Source organism: Alligator mississippiensis, chromosome 3 (assembly GCF_030867095.1).
Source record: "Alligator mississippiensis isolate rAllMis1 chromosome 3, rAllMis1, whole genome shotgun sequence".
Lineage (NCBI taxonomy): Eukaryota > Metazoa > Chordata > Crocodylia > Alligatoridae > Alligator > Alligator mississippiensis.
In genome coordinates this window covers 68,413,256-68,437,844 of record NC_081826.1, presented here as the reverse complement: position 1 = coordinate 68,437,844, position 24,589 = coordinate 68,413,256, and the positions used below count along the sequence as shown (strand labels likewise).

The window sequence follows — 24,589 nt, the reverse complement described above, 5'->3', positions numbered from 1 at the left end:
TCAATCAATGATTATAAACAATAATATCTAAACAAACTGAAAATAATTTAACTATGCTGTTTTAACTTAATAATCAACAGCCTGAGCCAACCTCCACTGAAGTCAGTGGGAAGATTTTCATTTGCTTTCACAGGATTTGTATGAGGTCCCTCTTTAATAGATGTGAAGAATATTGTGATTGAATTTGTTTTCTCACTGTGCTATTAATTAGCAGCATTAAATATAATGCTTCCTTCATCAAATTTTAATTATATAGAGTCTTTCTTGGCTAATGAGAAATCATCTTGGAATGTTTAAGAGCCATGACTACGGTAAGAGGCTAGAAACGGAAAAGATATCATTTAAGTTCAAAAAGTTATTTAAGAATTTTATGTAACTTTCTAGCTAACTCCAAGGTTACCTCTGCTGGAAGAAGAGGGTTCTTACATAAGCAATTTAACTGTGGCCCTCTAGGATACAAAACCAAGAGAACTAAGAATTTTTAGTTATTTCTTAGCTGTACAGTACAGTTTCTCAACATTGGAGCTGTAACTAATGCACCTTTAAATTCAAATCGAAGTAAAGCTCAAAGGCACACACAAGCTTGTTATAAAAGAAGACAAATTAACAATATAACTGTGAAAGGAAATCCATTTGATCTAAATATTAAATCATAACTCTCTTCTTCAAACATACTTAAATGGAACAGTTCACTGCTTGTGATTGGGGCTCTGTGAAATCGATGCTTTGGGTTCAAACAGAATGAGTTTTTCATAAGGTTCACAGTCTTCTAAGTTCCTTCAGCGTCACTTAGGGTATGGGCTTCACACAGTATGAACATACAGTTCAAATTCCTGTTCATCCTCATCAAAAGACCACAGGAACTCCTCAGCCAGGACACTTCTGAGGGCCTGCCTAGTGACCAGCAACCACCAACACCTTGTTTGACGTCTCTGAATACAGAGAGCCTTTTCCATTTTACAGTTTTTAGTGCAGAAGCCAAATTATAATAGTGTCCCATGCTTTGCAGGTCTAGTCCCATTGACAGCTCTACCCTGTGCTAAGGAGCCAGGCCACAGTCAGAGCCATAGCCACACATACGCCTTTCCTCTTTGCCTCTTCCCTTCCCTGTATACAGCCTATGCTCTGAGCAAGAAACCTAACCAAGAGTTGAAGAGAGTACACTTCAAAGATGGTACATTACCTGTGCTCATAAAAGCTACAGGAGGCATGACACCCAGATGGAACACATCTCTTTTGTTCCAACAAGGACTGCCCAGGGCTGTGTAGTATTGCCACAATTAATGGGTAGCTGCAAATGTGCATGACTTTATCCAGCAGCACACTACAATTTAAGGCAAAAATTGAAGAATATATTTTTCCAGCTGAAACCAGAGAAAATGTAAAGTAGGTGGGCCATGTTACTCTAGTGAAAATTGAGGCAGGACTGAATTTAACAGCCGGTTTCTTATTCCAGATGATAAGATTCTTAATAAGCAGTGAAGTGACCAGTACTTCATTTTTTTTGTGCCTGCAAAAGTACAGTACTACCTAACCTGGTAGTTTTCACTCCTGAGTGAAACTTCACAACTTCACAAACTGCCTCCTTCTCAACTGCCCAAACCACTTACTTTTTAAAGTCCTTAAAAATATGCCATCTCAGCACTGAAAATTAAACAGCAATATCCCTGATATTTAGCTTGTCTAACATGACAGGACCACAGCACAAAGCAGTTTTATTATATGCCTTCTATTTGTTCAGCTGCATTGTTTTCAGTTTGTTCTTTAATCAGGTACTATTTAGTTACCATATGCACTAAAAATATTACAAGAAAACAGTAGTTATAATAAATACTAGCAGCTGTGGATTCCTTTTATTTTATGAAGTAGTAGAAAGTAGAAGGGGATACATTTACCTAAGTTAAATGATGATATGTGATTACTTACCTGCACAAACAAAGCAATAATAGCTATTCCGTGCTTTTTCCCAACTGCCTCTTCAATACTGTTGTATAGTGTAGAATTCCAATGCATTAGATGGAGCTGGAACAAAATGATACAGACAGAATGTCACCCATATATCAAATATAATGTATAATGAAGAAATAGAAAGGTCATTTTGAGTAACATTTATATAAAAGATGGAACCTCATTACAGTCATTATGAGCATGGTGAGGAAGAAGGTACTATATAGAGTCATAGAAAAAAATAGGACTGAAGTGACCACCGGAGGTTGTCTAGGCTGCCCCAGTGTTTCAGGCAGGAATACCCTTATTTAAACTCAAGTTAATGTCTGCCCAATTTTCACGTCAAAACTTCCAGTGATAGAGATTCTATAACCTTTCTAGGTAACCTGTCACTTAACCACCTTCATAGTTAGAAAGTTCTTCCTAATATCCAATCTAAATTTTCCTTGTTACAGTTTAAGCCTATTACTTCTCTACCCTATGGACACAGAGTATGGTTGATAATCCTAAGTCCACAGAAAAAAAATGTTTTGTAGTCAACTGTTAAATATCTGCTAAAAGACATGAAAATTATATTGAGAGCATGCTACAAATTGTATCAAAATCTGTCCTTCTGGGGCACAGAAAAAAAAAGGTCTACTAACTCATCAGCATTCTCTCTCACAGCCAGCTAGCTCTCTTCCTAAGCCCTAAGTCACAATAGAACATGGTTGTAGTCACAGACTATCAAGAGATTCTTACTGTGCCTTTCTGATTGCACAGGTCTCATATACATAGACCTACGAAAATTGAGGAGGCAAGTGGCGGGTTTTGCAGGCCCATCACGGAGCTGGCCATCATTTTCATCGCAGCATGCTTATAATTGGCCGAGGGGACTGGTGGCCCAATCCCTCACCACTGATTGGCTGAGAGGGTTGTCTGTCATGTGGCCATGTGCAATGGGCAGTCTTCTCAGCCAATCAGCAATGAGGGGTAAGGGATGGCTGCTGTCTTGGCTGTTCCCCGTCACACCAGTGGCTTCACGCCATCCTGCCCCCCCCCCCCCCCCCCCAGGCAGGAGCTGTAGAAGCCATACAGACCTCTGGATCCCACTGGGGAGTCAGCATTTTATTTTTAGTAAGTTGTGTGTGTGTGTGTGTGTGTGTGTGTGTGTGTGTGTATTTTGTGGATATTGAGCAATTTCACAGACAATGCCTGGTTTCACAGTTCCCACAAAGTCTGCAAATCGCAAATTGAGTAGGTAGGTCCCTACTTATATACCGTCTCACAAATCTGCATAGCTGGGCCCTTATCACTGAAGAACAAAATGTCCCTTTGTTCACTGGATGCAATGGATTGGCAAAAAATTAAACAGGGAACAATAAATGGAGGCACCATTGGGAGGAACAGTAAAAGAAAGAAAAAGTGCCTCTACAGAATGATGAGTGTAATGAGTTTTAATTTGCCATTTAACCTAGAGTATCAGCAGAATATCTATTTGCTTTTAACCAGTCAATTTCCTTGAATCAGGGGCTGAGATAATAAATGACCATGTAAATGGGAGGCAGTAGACACAGGCTGGTAAAAGTGAGGTTTTTATTGGTAATTGGTTATAGCTGCCCAGGAAGATTTAGAAAGTGCACCTCCTATAAGCCAAATTAACCCAGTACACTAAACTTGTTAAAAAATTATGTTTAAACAAAAATATTGAAAGGACAAAACTGTGGGGAGAAGTGGACACGCTGCAGGGCAGGGAACAGCTGCAAGCAGACCTGGATAGGTTGGACAAGTGGGCAGAAAACAACAGAATGCAATTCAACAAGGAGAAATGCAAAGTGCTGCACCTAGGGAGGAAAAATGTCCAGCATACCTACTGCCTAGGAAATGACCTGCTGGGTGGCACGGAAGCGGAAAGGGATCTTGGAGTCCTAGTGGACTGCAAGATGAACATGAGTCGGCAGTGTGACAAAACCATCAGAAAAGCTAATGGCACTTTATCGTGCATCAGCAGATGCATGACGAATAGATCCAAGGAGGTGATACTTCCCCTCTATCGGGTGCTGGTCAGACCGCAGTTGGAGTACTGCGTGCAATTCTGGGCACCGCACTTCAAGAGGGATGCGGATAACCTGGAGAGGGTCCAGAGAAGGGCCACTCGTATGGTTAAGGGCTTGCAGGCCAAGCCCTACAAGGAGAGACTAGAGAACCTGGACCTTTTCAGCCTCTGCAAGAGAAGGTTGAGAGGCGACCTTGTGGCTGCCTATAAGTTCATCACGGGGGCACAGAAGGGAATTGGTGAAGTTTTATTCACCAAGGCACCCCCAGGGGTTACAAGAAATAATGGCCACAAGCTAGCAGAGAGCAGATTTAGATTGGACATTAGGAAGAACTTCTTCACAGTTAGTGGCCAAGGTCTGGAACGGGCTCCCAAGGGAGGTGGTGCTCTCCCCTACCCTGGGGGTCTTCAAGAGGAGGTTGGATATGCATCTAGCTGGGGTCATCTAGACCCAGCACTCTTTCCTGCCTATGCAGGGGGTCGGACTCGATGATCTATTGAGGTCCCTTCCAACCCTAACATCTATGAATCTATGACAGTAAAAAGTAAATCCATACTATAAATATTCCATTTGTGTCAGAGTGCTTATACAAAAAGCCCTCTCTGTACCGACAAAAGTTCTAGGCATATAAGGATCTTAATTTTAGGCAGCTCCTGAAGCTCCCAACCCCTGCACTGTCCACATGTTAACACCTTTAAATAATTTTAAGCACACTTTGGGCAAAGTTACACTAATCCAGGGCAGGTTTATCTCCAATCCGTATTACCCAGATCATGTTCCATCAATGTGTGGCCACTCCTCACAGATGAGCTGCCCAAGTTGCAGTCCTCCAGCTTCCCAGAATGCAGTGTCCCTTCCCCCACCCTTCTGCTCCATGTTAAAAAACTTTCCACCCCCTGAACTCTACTGCCCAGCGTGTGGTTCTGGCACTGAACCATCTCCCCCTTTTAGCCCTGGGGGTTTGACCTTCCCATACGTGGGGTGCAACCCTGTGGAAAAATGCCAGCTAGCCAGGTCATGGAGCATACATAGATCTAGGAGTGGGGTCGAGGAGGCATGGGGGGAACAAGGTAAGGGACCAGATTGGGTCCTCATGAGCTCAGGCTTCCTTCCCAGGGCAAGGGCAGTAGCTCCCTCAAAAGTGCCTTACCTCACCACTCCCACCTCCCAATTACCCCAAGGAGCATGACCAGCACCCCCCACATTCTATCCCAATCCTAACTTATTAAAACATGAGATCTTCTTTAATTTACTTACTCTTTATTTCTTCTTTTTTTCCCCTTCAGTGGCTGACTTCCATCATTTCATTACCCTTCCCCACCCCTCCCATTTTATTAGATACCACCAACCCATTAAGTCTCTACCTCCTAGCTTCATGTTCCTACCTCCCTCCAAGTTTACCTCCACCCTCAGTCCCCACCTAGAGCAGGGATAGAAGCCTGTTCTGGCTCACCAGTCCTCTAGTGGCAAGTCAAAGCTGTGCAGGTGGGGGACAGTCAGTCAGAGGTGGTTTTTAGCCTTAAGGTGAGACTGCTCCAAACCCCTAGCTAGCACTAACACTGATCAACATTTGAGCAGCAAAAAGTGCAACATGTTACAAGGCTCTAAGTGACCACCTTACACATGACAGATTTCAGTTGCTTCCTCCTCATTCCTGTATTCACATACCTTGATCTGGGAGTTCAGTGAGAAAAGGCAAAATAGTCTATTTGGCAACTTGCTGAACTTCCTCATTTTTAAATGGAACCTTTTGTAACTTTGCTCCTTCATACTTTTGCATCATTCAGAAGATGGCATTAGTCTCTATCCTCACTCATTACTTTTAAAAGGTTTCTCAAAATAAATCTAATAATGACAATTCAGCCACAAAAAGGTAAAACTAACACAACCCAGCATTATAGTGTTGTCTTCTAAACTGAAGCCAACTTGTCCAAAAAAACAGGGGCTCTGATTACTGACGGGAATTTGCAGATATTTCATGAGCCACTAGGGGGAGCTCATGCAGTCCCATGATCACAAGCATGAAATCCTAACGTTAACAAAGAGAAATCTACTTACTATAAACAAGTCTATGCAGGCACACAAAAAGAATAAAGTTCCAGTACTGCAGTTGTGATGGCAATGGCCTTTGTAGTGAAGGAAACAATACTGCATATTAATTTAGTTTGAAATGTCAAAGTAAACTTTCCCTTCTGTGATTGTAACAATGGTATTGAGAGTGATAGCCAAGTTTAGCGAGACTAAGTCAACAGACATATTTTAGTGAAAGCCACCCTGACATTCAACAGCATGTTACATTCACAGAGGTAATGTTTGTAAGCTGATATTTTTCTGCATTTTGACAGCAAAGTGGCTGGAAGTTGACTTCTGAAGTTTGAAAAGAAAAATAAGTTACTTGATATGTTCCTCAATGGGCGTGTCTACACATGAGGCTTTAATGCACATTAGCCTAAATGAATGCACATTAAGGGCATGCATCTATGTGTGCATGCTCTTAATGAGCATTAAGAAAGGTGAATTTAGGTTATTTGTGCCTAAATTGGATACCTGCAAATGCAGGTATTAAATTTAGGTGCAAACAGTTAAAGCACATTAATGAACATGTAGATGCATTAAAGTGCATTAACACTGTGTGTGTCAACTGACTTGAGACTAACTTTGGTCCCAAGTCAGTCTACACACAGCGTTAATGTGCTTTAACACCTACATGAACAGATGCTTGCCTAAACCAGCTTAATGCGCATTAAGCTAATGTGCATTCAATTTAGGCATATATATATATATATACAGGTTTAGACATGTCCAATGAGAAAAAAAATGAGGGGACCTTTATTGACATGTCAGCAATATTATCTGCTCATCAAGAGAAAGGTTGGGTCCCAACACAGAGTCCTGAATTAGGACCAAGTAGACCTGTGATCTGAATTGTTGTGTAACTTTGGGGAGGTCACTTAATTACTCTATGCCTTCCATGCTTTAGTGGTCTTGTCCACTTAGACCAGTGATTCTCATCCAGGATGTTTTGGTACCCTGAGGTGCCAGGAGATCCTTTTAAGGGTGCCACAGGGTGCCTCATTATATTAGTTCTGTTAGGTATGCAAACACTTGCATGTGATCCCAGTGAAACAAGGGGGTACTCCAGAAATCCATATGGGGAGACATACTGGAAACTACTTTCCTGCTGCTCTGAATGGGAATGCAGTGCATAACTACTGATACCAGAAAGTAGGTCCTGCAAACTACTGGGATGTATGAACTGGCTATAATGTAATCATAAGATCATAGAAAACTACAGCTGACATGAACTAGTAAAACTACCTGTTCAAAGCAGGCTTATCCCTATTTAAATTATCCCAGAAAATGTTTGTTTAACCCAGACTTCAAAAATTCCAATGATGGAGATACCACAACCTCTCTAACTAATCTGTTCCAGTGCTTAGCCACTTGTACTAATACATTTTTTTTTTCTAATAGCTAACCTAGTTTTCCTTGTTGCCATTTAAGCCCATTACATCTAGTCCCCTGTAAACAGAAAGAACAACTGATTGCCATCATCTTTGTACCAGCCATTTGTGTAATTGAAGACCATTATCAAATCCCTCCTCATTTTTCCATTCACTACAAAAAATAATCACAGATTTTCCAACCTTTCCTCATGTGTTCTAGACCTCTAATTATTTTTGTTGTCTTTCCTTGAATTTATTTTTCTCAATTTGTCTATGTCTTTCTTGAAGAGAGCTGCCTACAACTGGACACCATACTTCAGGTGAGGCTTTCATCTTGCAGCAACCCCTCTAATGTACTGACAGGAACACGTATAAGACTTTACAACCCAAACATTTCTATAACTCCAGAAGTCTGGTCATGGATGCCATGATTTAGGTTGAAAGTTCTTTATGGAAGAGAGAACCTTCCTGTCTTTTTTATACTATACCTCATGTAGTGAGATCTTGGTCTATGATTAAGCATCTACTGCAATACAAATCTTAATATATAGATTTGGCTAGTGACTTCTCATTCACAAGCTAACCAAACAGTAGCTGGGGTGGCAGGAAAAATGCAGGGTCAGAGCTCTAGCTCTTAATAAATCAGGGTATTCTAGTGAAAGTACTTCCACTCTGTACTGGGAGAGCTCTAGGAGAAATTGTCCCTACTTGTCTGTGGAATGTCATGTACAAAGTTCCTCTCCTTAGCAATTTACAATTGGCCTTTAAATGGGTTGCATACTGATAAATAAATGAGAATAGACCTCAGTGCATTCACATTAGCACTGAGAAGTCCGCACCTGCACGTTAAAATAAACATATTTAAATGAATGTTTAAATATATTTATTTTAATGTGCAGGTGTGGGCCATTCCTTTTTTAAAAAGCAAATCCTAATCAACATGAGTGTCACTTACAAATCAAGAGAAATGACTCTTCCACTCTACTCAGCACTGGTGATGTCTCACCGGGAGTACTATGTCCAGTGAGCCCTATACTTCAAAGAAGAATGTAGACAGATTTGAAGGAGTCCAATGCAAAGCAACAGAAATTATTAGAGGCCTGGAAAGGATGATCTGAGGATTACCTGAAAGAACTAGGGTTATTCAGCCTGAAGAACAAAAAATTGAGGTGGGATTAGATACCAGTCTTAAAATGCTTGAGGGGTAGAGTCTAGAAAGGATGGAGATGGGCTTCTCTCTGTGGCTGTAGGGGACAAGACTAGGAGCAATGGCCAAGCATTGGAACAGGCTACCTAGAGAAGTTGTAGAATATCTCCATCCTTCGAAATTTTCAAGGTCAGGTTATGCAGACACTTGGCTGGGATGGTTTAGTTGCAGACGATCCTGCTTGGAGCAGGGGGCTGCACTAGATGACCTTGTAAGGTCCCTTCCAGCCCTACTTTCCTGTGATGTTAAGAGAATTTTTAAACAGACAGGAGAAGGAAGGAAGGAAGTGAAACAGAGAAATGCTTTTACTCTTCTTTCTAGTGTAAAATTTTTGGATGTTGCTCAGACTCTATACTGATGGGGCTAAATACGTAGACAGTCAACTCAAAAGGAAATTAAAAATGGAAGATATGAGAAAACAAGCAAAAAGACAATTCTTCCCCTAAAAGAGCCTTATGTTTAAACCATTATTTATAGTTTACTTACGTGTTTTTGTGTGCATGCGTGCACATTGTTCTCTGGAGGAGTTTTGGCTTTTGTTGGCTTCTTGTCTTTTTGTAATTATAACCAGGCTTGCGCTACAGGGGTGTCTAGAACAGCCCTTGGAGGCCCCGTTACCCTTGCCCTACTCCAGCCCTAGGGTTCCGTCTCCTTCTCACTTGCCCACCACGCCTTTGATGCAGTTGTTTGGTTGGAAGGGAGGCTTCCTAATAGGTCCAAGGGCAAACCTGAGTTCATCCAAATGCCAGGTAGTTCTTCCATGGCACCAGTTATGCCTTAAGGACTAATTAGATGGCCTCGATCCATTGATGATGTGTAGGGAGTGCACGCAGGTGCACGTGCACCCCCTAAGGTTAGCAGTGCACCCCCTGGCTTGCCACTGCTGGCGGCATCAGCGGGCGGTCCCTGATCGCTGCTGGCCACCGTCGGTCTGTGGGTGGTTGACAACCTCCGTTTGGCACTCACCAACCCCACCCCCTGCCACCAACACTGCTGTGGCTGCCTGCAGGAGCTCCCTGCTCACTGCCACCATGCCCCCACTGCCACCCCCACTCCTGCCACCTGTGGGCAGTCCCCGTGCCCCCCCAGCCTCTGGGGGCATGCGTCGTTCATGCCCTGATCACCTCTTACACCACACCCATGCCTCACAGATGACACTGTACCATCACTTAGGTGGGACATCTAAGTGATGGTCCCATAAAGCCACCAGTCCACCTCAGACTCCTTTGTTGGGGCTTCAGCCTTCCCAGCTTCTGCCCCTCTACTCTGGTACCTTAGCTAAGGCCTGATGTTCTAGACCTGTCTTCTGGGCTCCAGCCCTTATCTGAGTTACTTTAGTCCTGGGCACCCTGGCCCTGTCTCTGTCCTGCTCTCAGCACTAAGCCTGCTTCAGCTCTGTCTCCTCTAGACCCCCTGGCCTGGTCTGGCTTGAGTTGCATTTGGCTACAGTCCTTCCCTAGGCTGCCACCCTATAAGGCTCAAGCCTGATCTATGTCTCAAGCCCCAAACCCCTGGCAGGACTCCAGACACTTGTGCCCTTAGACACAGCTAGGACCTCTGTACCACCACTGCTAGTCCCAATCCCAGACCAACAGTTACAACGCAAACCAAAACATAAGCCATTTTAGCACTCTGGATGAATAATTCAATTTTCTAAGCCTGCTAGCCCCTTAAAGCAAATGCCATTTACCCTGACTCCACTCTCCTGCCAGCCCTTAGCCCTCTACTTGCAACTCTGTGGCATAGCAGGTTCAGAGTCCAGCAGCAGGCAGCTCCCTGCAGGGCTTCTTTCCCTTCAGCTTCCATGGCCACACAGCCTCTTCTGGGCTCAGCCCTGGGCTTTTGAATCTCTCCCCGAGTCACCTGACCCTCTACTTCCACCCCAAGCACTGCCCCTGAGGCAGGCAGCCATCTAATTTAGATCCCTTCCCCCATCAAGTCTGTTCACAGGGCTGGGCTGACCCACAGGCCTTGGACTCCCTCCCCTTTCTCAGTAATGGAACAGGGTCCCATTACAGTAATACAATTAGGCATACAAAGGTCATGCAAAGACATCAAATATTCTAGGGAAAGAATAATTGAAAGAAAAAAAAGACATCTAGCAGCAAAGATCATAACATGAAGGCTACATTCCATACTTGATAGAACGATACAACTCCTGTTAATATTCATTGAAATTAGATGTGTGCTTTGGAAGAACAGGTCTCAGCCCCTTTACAAATTTTCAAACTATGAAGTAAATGGTAAATTAGATAGCTGCACTTTCACATAACATGAGAAGCAATTCATATTCAGCCGTGTAAGAGCACTATACCAATTTTTTTTACTTCTTATCAGATTAATGCCCAATATTTGCTAACCTTCATTTGAGGTGCTTACATACAAAGTACAGATTCATAAGTGGTACCAGTCTCTGATAGGAGTACAGCCATATGTCTCTTAAAATAATAGCCTGCAGTGTACTGGCAGTTTACCATTATGTGGTGTTAGGTCAGAGTGCAAACAAACTGAACATGTCAGTACAGCAAGAAAGGTTCTGTACAAGTTGCTTAGCTAATGTTTTGATTCTCTGTAGTTAGGTTTCTATGGAACCAAAAGGAGCCAGCTCCAATGTTACTGATTATCGTGATAGTCCTATAATACCAGTCAAACACAGAAGGGCAACCTTTTCACAAAGTATTTTTAAAACCTGGGAAAGATTCTCCTGTTAAAGAATATTTTTCTGGGAGGAAAAAATAACTCATAGGATTTGAATATTCCTGTTATGGCTGTATGCATTGCAAGTTAGTACCATAAAAAGTTCCTTTAAAGAAGAACTCACGTTTTTAAAAAGGTAACTAAATAACATGGTGCTGATGACATCAGCTTATTCTGCCATCAGTCAGAGAGAAGTTTTGTCATAAGCATCACTAATAAATCATTCCAGAGAATGGACCCAACAGAAAGATTCCTTGGATTAAATCCTGATGATCTAACTCAGTTCTTACTCAAGTGAAATGTTTACTGATTCCAATCCTGATGTCTTTCCTTGGGCAAACTGGTCTCACCCACTAATACAAACGAGAAGTTTACCACAGTCACGGTTGAGTACAAACTGAGTAAGGATCTGAGGTTCTTCCCGATATTAGTAATATTTTTGTGACTTCAAAATGTGTGAATGAGTAAAACAGATTTAGAAAACCATGTTTCCAGGCTGCCAGACCCAAAACTTTTGTCTGGATGATAAAAGAAACCCTGTGATGGTAGAGCCTAACAAAAAATCAGAGGCATTCTCTGTATGCCCAACAGGTTTAGTTCTGGGAGATGGCTTCTCCTACAGAATCTTGCAAAACAATGGTGATGCATAGGGAGTGCACGGGGGTGCACGTGCACTCCCTAAGAGCACTGGTGCACCCCCTGACAGGCAGCACTCCCTACTTAGGCAATGGGCAGAGGGGGCAGGCTGGAGCCCCGATGCCCCCCCTGCAAGCGCCAGCTGGGGAGTGGGGGCACCAGGTGAAGCACCAATGGCACTTATGGGAGCACCGCAGCTGCTTTTGGGAGCGCCGCTTGCTCTTCCCAGTCGGCACAACTGGCCGCAAGGACACCCCCTCCTGATCAGTGCAATTGGCTGCAGGGGGGCCGTGGTGCCCCCCCCCCAGTCGCTGACTGGCCACTGGGGGGCACATACCACCCCAACTTAGGTGGCACCAGTTGCCCATGTTGCAAAAGCTTCCTTCTGACTAAGGCAATGCCTGTGCTTTGGCCTCATGAGGAGGTCATGAGTTCACAGAAAACAAGAGCCATCTATTCACTTTGTTGTCAGTCCTTCTTCTTCTGCCCCTAGCTCACACATCAAAAAACCCAATCAAGCAGTGGTGTACTAGGCACGGCACTGGCCCCAGATAGCCACCACTGAGAATTCTGGATTGCAACATGACATTCTCAGTCTTCTAAGCTATGTCTGGCTTAGCTCCTGAAATGACAAGGAAGTCACTACTAGCCCAACCTACTACACCCATTAGGGGTGTGCGAAATGGGCTATATTTGATTTGGATTTGGATTTGGTCTGAATTGGGGGACAGTAATTTGATTCATTGATTCAGATCACTGTCCCCAATTCGATTCAGCCGAATCCTAATCTGAAGATTCAATGCTGATTTGGAGAATCAATGTTTCGGCCTTAGACACAGCTTTAAATGTTTTTTCTACATACCTCAAGGTACCGGGCATGGCTCATGAATACTGTAATGCTGGGGCAGATGAAGCATCCCACAGGAATGCAGGGGGGAGAGGGGGGACACCCCGCATGCTCAGCAGCAAAACCAGAAGTGGGTCTGATGCCGAGTGCACTGGGGTCTCCTGATTTGATTTGGATTCAGAGATTTGGCCACCAAATTGAGCCAGATCTCCACCAAATCGAATCAGGGACTGAAGCTACACACAGCCTTAACACCCATGTCTATCTGTCGTTCCAGCGATAGAGCATACATGTGACAAGATCATGCATTAGAACAGTGGTTTTCAACCTGTGGTTTATGGACCCCTGGGGGTCCACACACTATGTCTACGGGGTCTATGAAAGATGACTATGATCAATCAAAAGTATGTAAATACTAACACAATTCAAAGGGGTCTACACTTCCATTCAAAATTTCCAAAGGAGTCCACAACTCCACTCTCATTTTTTTAGAGTTCCACAAATGAAAAAAAGGTTGAAAACCAATCTATTAGAGGAAAATTCCCTGTGAAATGAATCACAGTCCATCTCTTGTTGTGAGAGGTCTAATTAATCATAATCCATTGGGAGGCGTATGCTCAATGGAAGGGAGGGGCCATCACCAGGGAGGACTATACCTCGGTTGCTCAGGGCTGCAGAGGGGTGGTCAGGAAGGCCAAAGTGGAGATGGAACTGGGACTAGCTACCCAGATCAAGGACAACAAGAAGTCCTTTTTTAAATACATAGGGGGAAAAAGAAGGTACCGGGTAACATGGGGCCTCTGCAAGACACGCTAGGAAATCTAGTCATCACACCAGACGACAAAGCTAACCTATTTTATAATTTCTTTGCCTCCATTTTCCTGAGCAGGGACTGAACCAGCCCACCCCCCTGGGACCCCCTCAGGCCCCAGGGGAGGTGCACCCAGACCTAGGGTCAGTGAGGATCTAGCCAGGGAACTTCTGGAGGGGCTGGATATATTTAAATCAGCTGGTCTTGACAATCTCCACCCCACAGTGCTGAGGGAATTAGCAAAGGTCATTGCGGGACCCCTGGCACAGCTTTATGAGCACTCGTGGTGCTCTGGTGTGGTGCCAGAGGACTGGAAAAGGGCCAATGTGGTCCCCATTTTCAAAAAAGGGAGGAAGGAGGACCCAGGAAACTATAGGCCAGTTAGTCTTACCTCGATTCTGGGTAAGCTTTTTGAGAGAATTATCCTGGCGCAGGTCCACGAGGGGTTATGTTTAGAGGCAACCAACATGGGCTCATTAGAGGCAGGCCCTGTCAGACCAACCTGGTGGCCTTCTATGACCAGGTCACAAAATCCTTAGACACAGGTGTAGCAGTGGATGTAGTCTTTCTGGACTTCAGGAAGGCCTTCAACACTGTCTCTCACCCTATTCTCATTAAAAAACTAGGGGACTGTGGCGTCGACAACTACACAGTCAAATGGGTCACTAACTGGCTGGAGGGCCGCACTCAGAGAGTGGTGGTGGACGGGTCTTATTTGACCTGGATGGATGTGGGCAGTGGGGTCCCCCAGGACTCGGTTCTCGGCCCTGCACTGTTCAACGTCTTCATCAGTGACTTGGACAAGGGGGTAAAAAGCACCCTGTTCAAATTTGCTGATGACACTAAGATGTGGGGGGATGTGGGCACGCTAGAAGGGAGGAATAGGCTGCAATCAGACCTAGACAGGTTACAGAGGTGGGCAGATAAGAACAGGATGGGTTTCAACACTGACAAGTGCAAAGTGCTGCACCTGGGGAGGAAGAACCAGCAGCATACCTACAGGCTGGGGAACTCCCTTCTCGTCAGCACAGAGGCAGAAAAGGATCTTGGAGTCATTATTGATGCCAAAATGAACATGGGCCAGCAGTGTGGGGACGAAGTCAGGAAGGCCAACCACACCTTGTCATGCATCCACAGATGCATCTCAAGCAGGTCCAAGGAGGTGATCCTCCCCCTCTATGTGGCATTGGTCAGGCCGCAGTTGGAGTACTGTGTCCAGTTCTGGGTGCTGCACTTCAGGAGGGATGTGGACAACTTGGAGCGGGTCCAGAGGAGGGCCACTCACATGATCAAGGGCCAGCAGGGCAGGCCCTACGAGGAGTGGCTAAGGGACCTGAACCTGTTCAGCCTCCATAAGAGGATGCTGAGGGGGGATCTAGTGGCCTGTTACAAACTAGTCGGAGGGGACCAGCAGGCATCGGGGGAGTCCCTGTTCCCCCGAGCGCTACCAGGAGTGACTAGAAATAACGGTCACAAGCTGGCAGAGGGTAGATTCAGACTAGACATCAGGAGGCACTACTTCACAGTTAGGGTGGCTAGGATCTGGAACCAACTTCCAAGCGAGGTGGTGCTGGCTCCTACCCTGGGCGTCTTTAAGAGGAGGCTAGACGAACACCTTGCAGGGGTCATTTGACTCCAGTACTTTTTCCTGCCATGGCAGGGGGTCGGACTTGATGATCTGGTCAGGTCCCTTCTGACCCTACCAACTAAGAAACTATAATCAACAGCACAAGAACAGACAAATTGTTCCAGGATTAAGGAGTGCTCTTGATGCTATAACTTTGTCACAAATATGCAAAATATAGAATTATTTACCAGGCCTTTCTACAACAAAAAGTATTGTATTTAATTTTCTTACTCTCTTTATTTGTTTATGAGAGGAATTACTGTAGCCTTCATTTGGGCTATGGACAAACAGAAATTCCTACAACTACTTCACTAGTGGAACAATGCTTTTATCAGTATCTGTGGTTGAAATGCAGCTTAAGGCTAGATTCTATTCCCTCCTGGAGTCACTGTCAAATGAGGCTTGATATCAATGGCAAAACACCCGCTGACCTGAGTGACAGAAAGACTGGGCCCTGAGAATGAATTTTGTACATGGCAACAACACACCTGGAATGAACCAACTGGTAGATGTTCATTGTATCCTTTTTTCATGGGTATATGGCCCAAAGAACTAGCTCTGGTCAAGAACCTACTGGTGACACCCTGGTGGTCACCCTCAAACTTAGCAGAGGGTGAATGCTGTATCCACAGTGGGCTGTAGATTCCTCCTTCTCTCTCTCTCTCTCTTTCTCTCACCATTCCCATATATCCCCTCCAGTTCTGTTTTCTAGCCCATGACAAAAGTGGGGCACACCGGTGACATTTTGGCATTACACAGCTGCAGGTGCAGATTGTGCCCTTGGGGAGGAGACATGTATAATAATCTGGTGTCAGTCTTAAAGAATTGCTTTTCAGATCCAACGTTTAAACTGGAGCAACATGAAGCATCTTCGCTACAGTTACTAGCATGTGCATGCACTTTTCCAATCAGGTATTCCATTATTTCCATTACCTTGGGTGCTTACTCTCCTTAAGGAGCTAATTATTATAAAGGCTCCCTTCTTGTATGTATGCAGGTTAAATGTAAATTAATCCCTGGGAGCCTGTTTGTTTCTCAGTTAGAGCTAGGTTATATAGAAGTTTCCTGTTTGTTGTGCAGCCAGCTCCTGTAATCTCCTAAAGAAGCTTTTAGCTGAGAATTGTTATCAACAAAGAATGTTTCTAAAAGTTTGAGACAAAAACTGGCATCTCCTCCCATTAGCAATGGTTTCTCAAAAAAAATCCAAGGTTCTCTTTGAATGAATGGAACATCACAAAATCTAGCCGGAGCTATTAGCTTGGAAATCTTTATAGCCTGGAAATGGGGAGGAAAATATCCTGGAAAATATTCACTTTTTTTTTTAGTATTTAAGCATATGATCTTCCCTGTATTTTTACCACTGTGGTTCCTCTGCAGAGGAACCTAGTTATGGAGGTTCCTAGCTATCAGAAAAGGGACAAAATGCAATACAAGAATACTGAGGAAGTTACATAGGAACAAACCTAGGACTGGAAGAGGTTCTTCAGCTATGAGATTCAGCCATACTATAATATCCCTGTCATAAACTGATCAAGCTTCAACTTAAAAGTAGTTAGACTTGCTTTCTTCCAGAATCTCACTGCTCTGATGCTCTTTTAATATCCAGCCTAAATTGGAAGAGTACCATTACAACCATGGATGGATCCAGGATTTTGCAAAGTGGGGTGCAGAACCAGCAACTGATGCTTCAGGGTTGGCCCCCTGCCTTCAGCAGCCCCCACACCAGGAAAGGTAGCAGCTGGGGTCTTTAAGTCCCCAAATCAATTAAGAATCCTGCTTCCCTGCCCCAGCTCTTGGTACCATCTCTCTTCCCCTCCACAGTTAGCAGCATGTTCTTGTCCTTCCCATTTGCGCCTCCCCTGCCCACTGCTGCTACTATCTGCAGCTGACTTATGGCACAGGAGGGCTGGAAGGAGAGCTCCATAATTACTTCTGCCCAACTACAGCTAGGCTGTTGGGGGATCCAGGCTCAGCCTAAGTTCCTCCTCCCTGAGCCTGATCCTGGACTGATAGGGAACACTAGGGGGACCAGGCAGAGAGGAGGCCACTTCAGCTACTGCTGCTGTCCCTAGCTGAGCCCAGCTCTCTGTGCAATCCAGCTGGAGTTGGGCAGGAGTGGCTTTAGAGCTCCTCCTGCCCTCAGGTCAGCTGGAGACAGCAGGGATAGTGGCAGTAGCTGGGAAATGACAGCAGGCAGGGAAGAGGGGGTATAGTCAGAGAAGGAATGTGCTAATGAGCACAGAGGGGAAGGAAGGGGAAATCTGTGCCTAATTCAGGGACTTAAAAAAAAGTCCCCTGCTTCCACATCATGGTTTGAAGAGGGGGGGGGGGGTGCAACTGTACTAATGTACCCCCTCTGGATCTGCCTCTGACTACAGCTACTATGATCAGCATTAACTTCCAGCCAGATATCTGCCAGACTAACAATGCAGTTCAGAGAGGAACACCCAAATCCTAGAATTTGCCCCCTTTGGTTTGCAAAGCCTTCCTGCTATATACCACAGTTACAAAAGAGCATCTTCTGGGTCCCCAAAAGGTATAGGACTATCACAAACACCTAGGGCTTCTCGATCTTGTTTTACTCTTGCTTGCCTTCTTTTACACTTCACAGCTGAGGGCATCAGGGGGCCAACACTAAGTAATGCTGAACAAAGAGGAAGCCAGAACAACTAATTATGAGAGTTCCAGAATAAAGGTGTAAATATAGATAGGCATATCATTACAAAGAAAGAAATTATTTTATTAGATTCACCATCCACCAAAAGGCTAGGAATTCTACCAGCAGAACAGAAGCCCTAGACTTCAGATGGGCAGACTTTGGTAAACTCAGGAATCTAGTTGGTAAGGCCCTTCACAACCAGTGATTGGACAACCTGGGAGCTCATGAAGTATGGTGCTTCCTTAAAGAGGCTATTCTCACTGCTCAAAAAGAGGACATCCCCACGCAGTCAAAAAGAGGGAAAGGGGCCAAGAGACCTACCTGGCTCAACAGACACATTAGGGAACTTCTCAAAAAGAAAAAAGAAGCATACATGCAATAGAAAAACAGTTCAGCATCCAGAGAAGAGTATGTTCATGTGGCCAGGCTCTCCAGACATGAGACAAAGAAAGCCAAGGCACTCATGGAAATCAAGCTGGCAACCGGAATTAAAGACAACAAAAGATCTTTCTTTAGGTGTTAGGGTGACAATAATTTGGATTTTTGGGGAGCATTGGATCTGCAGGTGGAACAAGGCTTTAATCTGTCTCGGCAAAATTGCTGACCACAAGGCAAAATGATATACTAAAAAAATAACCTTGCAGATGCTTAGGCAAGTAGTTTCTTTAACAAAGGGAATAGTATGCAGGATAAATAAATCACTGGGCAAAAGAAGAACAAGATGTAGACCACCAGCTGTCATTTGGAGATAAGGTAGAAGCCAGACCTTGGAGAAGCTGCTGAAGTCAGCAGAAAACTAGAAAGAACCAGTAATTGACCGAGAGTAGCCAGGTTCATGGCTTTACGCAAGCCCTCTTAGCAAAGGGGCATGTAAATGAAGGAAATGCATAGGCAATTATATGCTAATGAAGTAAACAGCAGCAGAGCTCAAAATGGGAAGAGAAATGGGTGGAACAGGAGGAAGGACTTTGGTCCTGGGAAAAATCTTTGAAAAAATTGTTAAGGAAGCCATCAACTACAAGCTCGCAACTGGTGGGGTACTGAGAAACAGCCAGCATGGCTTTGTCAAGGGGAGGTCATGCCTAACAAACCTGGTGTCCTTTTATGACCAGGTAACTAACCAGCTGGACATGGGACAGAAGGTGCTTTGCTACTGTTTCCCATGAAATTCTCTCAATTAAGTTGGAAAGTACTGGCCTAGACCAGGCTACAGTGATGTGGGCTGGCAACTGGCTCAGTGACTGATCCCAGCAGGTGGTAATTGATAGGGTGGCCTCATCCTGGAGGGTCATCTCCAGTGATGGCCCCCAGGGATCAGTGCTTGGGACTATGCTCTTTAACATCTTTATCGATGACCTGAATGAAGGAGTGAAAAGCGCAGTGATTAAGTTTGCCAATGATACCAAGCTGTGGGACCATCAGGCATGTCTGAGGACAGGACGAAGATCCAGGATGACTTTGACAGGCTGGTCCTATGGTCTGAAAGTAATCAGATGAGGTTCAACAGGGACAAGTGCCAGGTCCTTTATCTGGGCAGGAAGAACCCTTACCATATCTATACAATGGGTGGTTGTCCACTGGCTGGCACTGCATCCAGAAGGGACCTGGGGGTGACGATCGACCAGAGGATGAATATGAGTCATCAGTGTGATGATGGTCACCAGCAGGGCAAATAGAACTCTGGCATGCATCAGCAGATGTGTTGCCAATAGATCCAGAGAGGTGCTCCTCCCCCTCTATTTGGCATTGGTGAGGCCACAGCTGGAGTACTATGTCCAGTTCTGACCACCGCACTTCAAGAAGGATGTGGACAAGCTTGAAAGGGTGCAGAGAAGGGCCACCCTTCTGTGGGTCAAGGACCTGGGGGACAGGCCTTATGAGGAGAGACCTCAGGAGCTGGGTTTGTTCAGTGCAAGTAAAAGAAGACTGAGGGGTGACTTGATAGCCACTAACAATTATTATTTGTAGATAATAACCCCCAAAGGGGGAACACCAGGATCTGGGAGACCAACTTTTCAGAAAAGCACCCCTGGGAGGACAAGGACCAATAGGCACAAGCTAGGTGAGGAAAAGTTTCAGTAGACATAAGGAAAAACTTCTTTTCCATATAGGTAACTAGAATCTGGAACACACTTCCAGCAGAAGTGATGCAGTCACCATCCCTGGCAGTGTTCAAGAGGAGGCTGAACAAGCACCTTGTTGAGTTCATTTGAGCCCAATTACCTCCTGCCCATGGCAGGGGGCCAGACTTGAAGATCTTACAGGTCCCTTCCGTTCCTTCTTTCTATGATCCTGTGATTCTACTACATATCAGTGCATCAAGCATGAAAACAACAGAGGAGCTGGAAATAATATAAGGGCTTTTGTGTATTTGCTTGATGTGAATAAATTGCTAGAAACTTAAGTTTTTGCTATAATATATACTGGGAAAATGGCTTTGGTAGCAGTATTTCCCTTTCTCTCTTTTGTACAAAGGAATTCATAGGGTTTCAAAAACATTTCTTGGGAAGGTAGAATTTTTATGCTGTAGACTCAGCATGGATCTCATGTATAAAAACCTAGGTACATGTGAGGTTTCATATTAGACAAAAGGTGAAGAAGTCAATGGATATAATGGTGGTGAAAAGCAAAGGTGGTTTCCAGCCAGTGTTCCACCACATTGTAACTTTAGGCCCGAATTAAGTTTTTCCATGGAAGTTAGAGTACCCTAAAGATTGCTCTAATTTACAAAAATTAATATAGTTTTCTAGATACTGACGCTACTTACAGACATCAGAAAAAAAAAAAACCTGGCACTTTACTTTAAGCTTGGCACACCCCTGCATCAAGCACAGCACATACCCAGAAGAGGCATCATGCTATTTTGATCCTGCTCAGTCAACATCTATATAATTATTGCATGCTTCAAAGGGGTTTTTTGGTGCTTTTATCTAATAGCTGATTGAATCAGCTATTAGATAAAAGGGCCAAAAAGCCCCACTGGAACACCCGATCTATACAGACACTGGTAAGCCAGGTCAAACTTGGAGTGCTTCCTCTTCCAGTAAAGCATTGGGGTGGAGGGGTTCACATCTGTCATTACCCTGACTGACAGAGTTCATTGTGCTTTGGCTTCAGCCCCAACATGCATCAAAAGGGGAGGAAAAAGATAGCAAAAAAGGAATCATTCTCCCAGGTGGAACTGTTATACAACTCCTTTTACAACTTCTGCAGTGCACTTAGTAAAAGCTGAGGATCTAACCCAGAAGTTTATGAGAATCAGGAAGGTGCCACAGTTGAGTAAAACAGTACTGGTAGATAATTTCAACTAACCAGCATTCTTAGAAAAAAGTCACACAAGAATATAATTTTAAAAATTCAATAATCAATAAATTGCATCAGAATTTATGACTTAATTTAATGCAAGCAACCAAGCCATTACAAGTGACCATGATATACAGTAATTAAAGTCAGCATAATCACAGAGGATCCTACCTGGGGTATTTCTATGGCACTTAATTTCAAGAGAAGTGGGGTTTTTTCCTTCTAAAAAGGAAGTTAGTTATTGAAACCCTGAAGGGGAAGGTTGGGAAATTAAAATTCATGGAATCAGTATGGGGGCTGCATGAGAACACCTTAGTGGAGAGGTAGAAGATATATTACATTACATCAAAAAAGCCAAAAAGTAATATAACTATACCTGGGTGGTTAAATAGCCAGGTTCAAGAGCTCAGCAGCGCTAAAGATATATCATTTAAACTTGAAAACCTGGCCCAAGTGAAAACAACTAAACAGACTGTGAAGTCTAGCAAAAAAATACCTTTTGCACTTGCTCCCCACCCATGAGTACAGAAGCTTTGCTAGAGACACCTTTTATCAATCTGTGTCTGTACAGGGTCCAGTACAACAGGGCCCTGCTCCATGACTGAAGCTTCTAGTGTTACCCCAGTACAAGTGAATAATGTTGTAATAATACTGGAATTGCTGCTCTGTTGGGAGTAGGGAGAGCAGTCTGCAGGGATCTTGAGCTAAGGAGTTGTATCCTTTGCATCACTTTTCTAGGCTACTTGCTGTGTTCCAGCTGAAGGAAGCTGATGCTGGAATATTAACAAAAGTATACAGCTTAATATTCTAGGGTGGGATTTTCAAAGAAACCCAAGGAAGTTTGGTATTGAAATCTCACTGAGACTTTTGTGCGTAATTCCCTTGTGTCTGTTTTAAAATCCCACCCAAACATGGCTGTGACATCTGAGAAGTGAAAGGAGCTTTGTGCCCATATTTGAAAACAACACAAAGGGCGGCCCTGTTCAACAGCAGGGAACAGAGCTAACAACATCATTAGAGTTATAAGGCACCTCAGTGAATGAAGAAGGGAAAAACCTAAACATATAGTAGAAGAAGTGTTAGCATCCACTGAAAGATTTAACCTATGTGGACAAAGGAGCAGTAGGCATTGTACATAGTCAAAAATGAAAGCTGATCTGTGACCAAAAGTCTCTAAAATGAGAGAGGACAAGGAGGAAACAACAAAGAGCATAAAACATCAATTAGATGGCATTTAGGAAACAGTTAGTTAAGAAGTACAAAGTACAGAATAAGAATAAATGGCTAGTTCTGTAGCCAGAGATGGACAGTGGGGCAGCCCAGAGTCCATACCAACTGATGTTGTTAAATTAACAACTTGCAAAAAGGGTTGAATGGTGATGTGTGAAGATCTGCTGAAAACATAAAGCAATTTAGATTCACCAGATTCATCAGCAAAAAGAATTGAAAAGGTACCTAACAATAAGCCAGAATGAAACTAGAAAATTGTGTGGCATACCAATAGGTGAAATTCAACATTTTTAAAAGGATAAGGAATAGCTAGAACTGTCTGCTTATGCTAATGAGTTCTGAATTAGCTGAAACCTCTCTGGAAAAAACTCCAAGAGTCATTGTGCTCAGTAGTCTGAGTAACCATGCTATTAGGCTGAGTTAAGAAAAAGGTAAAGTATGACAGATTAAAAAATACTGCAGTGTCTAATACAAACCAATGGTATGTCCAGGTGTTGAATAGTGAATTCATAAGCCACCTTATCTCATATAAGACCCAGCACAAATACTGATGGTCATTTGAAAAAGGGAATGACAGCAGAAAAAGTACCCATATGAGAGCAGCTCAGAAGACTACACCTAGTTAGAGCAGAGTTGAAAGAAGACTAAAGGATATATAAAAAAAGAGAAGGCCAAGCTGAGTGCTTCACTTTACCTCTACCCATAATACAAGAAAATGCTTACTCAGTAAAATTAAGACAATAAAAACAAAATAAAAATAAATTAGGTAGCATGGGTCAAATCCCATTTACGTATTTCCTGACATACAGGGGCTGTGTCTTCCTTTCCACTGTGCACCCAGATAGGAAGCAAACAGGCCACATTAAGTGAGGTTATAACACAGAGCCAAATACCAGAGTGGCCTTCTCACCCCAGAAGGGAGTGGTAAGATGTGACCATGAGCAATATGCCTTAGGTGCAGTAGGCAACGGTTGCTAATGAAGCCCATAGGCTTTGCAGCTTGGCTGTTACCACAGCCAAGCTGCAAGGTTCTCCACTCTTCTCCCTCATTTACAGGAGGACTTTATCTCTACAAAACGCCTACAAAGCTGTACATGAAGCCTTTTCATTCAGGTTTTGCATGGTAGGTTAAGGCATAACCCAGTGATTCACATACAAAGCTGTCTACCATAGAATATTGGATTGTTAAAGGAAATAAGCATCTGCAGTTATGCTACCAAAGAACACACTAAGGGTTTGGCACACTATTACAGAGCCTGGTACATGCTACACTTATGGTGCAATTAACGTGTTAATCACAGCACAAACAGTAACAGTGCTACATGGTCAGCTGATTTATGGTGCCATAAAGTGATATCAAAATCAGCTAATTGTCACAATTAACACTAGGATAGGGGTTGGTATTGGGATCAACCCAACTGGTATTGGGCTGGTCCAAATGCCAAAAATCAGCTGCCAGAGAGCAGGTCACAAGGCTGGCAATCCCTGAACCCAGCTGGCTTTTCTGCCTTGCCCTTCAGCCTCCATGCAGCCTGCTGGGCAAGGCACTTAAAAATGCTGGTTTCAAGGAAGCTAGGCTCAACCCACACTTTTTAGATGTCCCAAGGCATAAATAGTCCCAGGAGGGAGAAGAGGCTTCCTGATCCCAAGGTTCCAGTACCACGGGAAGTCTAAAACCATGCAGGCAGCTGGGCAGCACTGAGGCTGGGCGAACTATTAGCTGACTGTTAGAACCCATCCCTGACAATGCCAGGTCTTGAACTGGACCCAGGACTGTTGGAGTCATGTCTGACAATCAGCTGATTGTCAGACCCAGCCAAACAGCCCCACATCTTGAACCAACCTATGGCTACAAGGGTTGGGTGCAATAATCAGCTGATTGTCAGACCCTGCCCCAACAACCCCAAGTCTGGAACCCACCTAGGACCATTGAGGCTGGGTCTGACAGTCAGCTCATCTTCAGACCCAGCCCTAACAGGCAAAGTCTCAAATCCATCAGGACCAGTCCTACAGTAAACTGATGGTTGGACCCAGTCCCAACAGCCCTGGGTCTAGAATCTGCAGGGAGCTGTGCTCAGCCCTGGGTCTAGGACAGAGCTGCCACCAGCCAGATCTGCAGAATCAGGCTGGTGGCAGCTCAGCA

At 44.1% G+C, this 24,589-nt stretch overlaps 1 protein-coding gene across 2 annotated transcripts in view; it reads right to left on the bottom strand.

Annotated features, from left to right (window-relative positions):
* The window catches only part of CA8 (carbonic anhydrase 8), an 86,323-nt gene that overhangs the window by 42,184 nt on the left and 19,550 nt on the right, over positions 1-24,589 (bottom strand). For both annotated transcript variants that reach the window (XM_006270727.3, XM_019498671.2), the window contains exon 4: positions 1,927-2,022. In XM_006270727.3, coding sequence (XP_006270789.1) covers positions 1,927-2,022 — 96 coding nt within the window. The remainder of the gene's footprint in view (positions 1-1,926; positions 2,023-24,589) is intronic.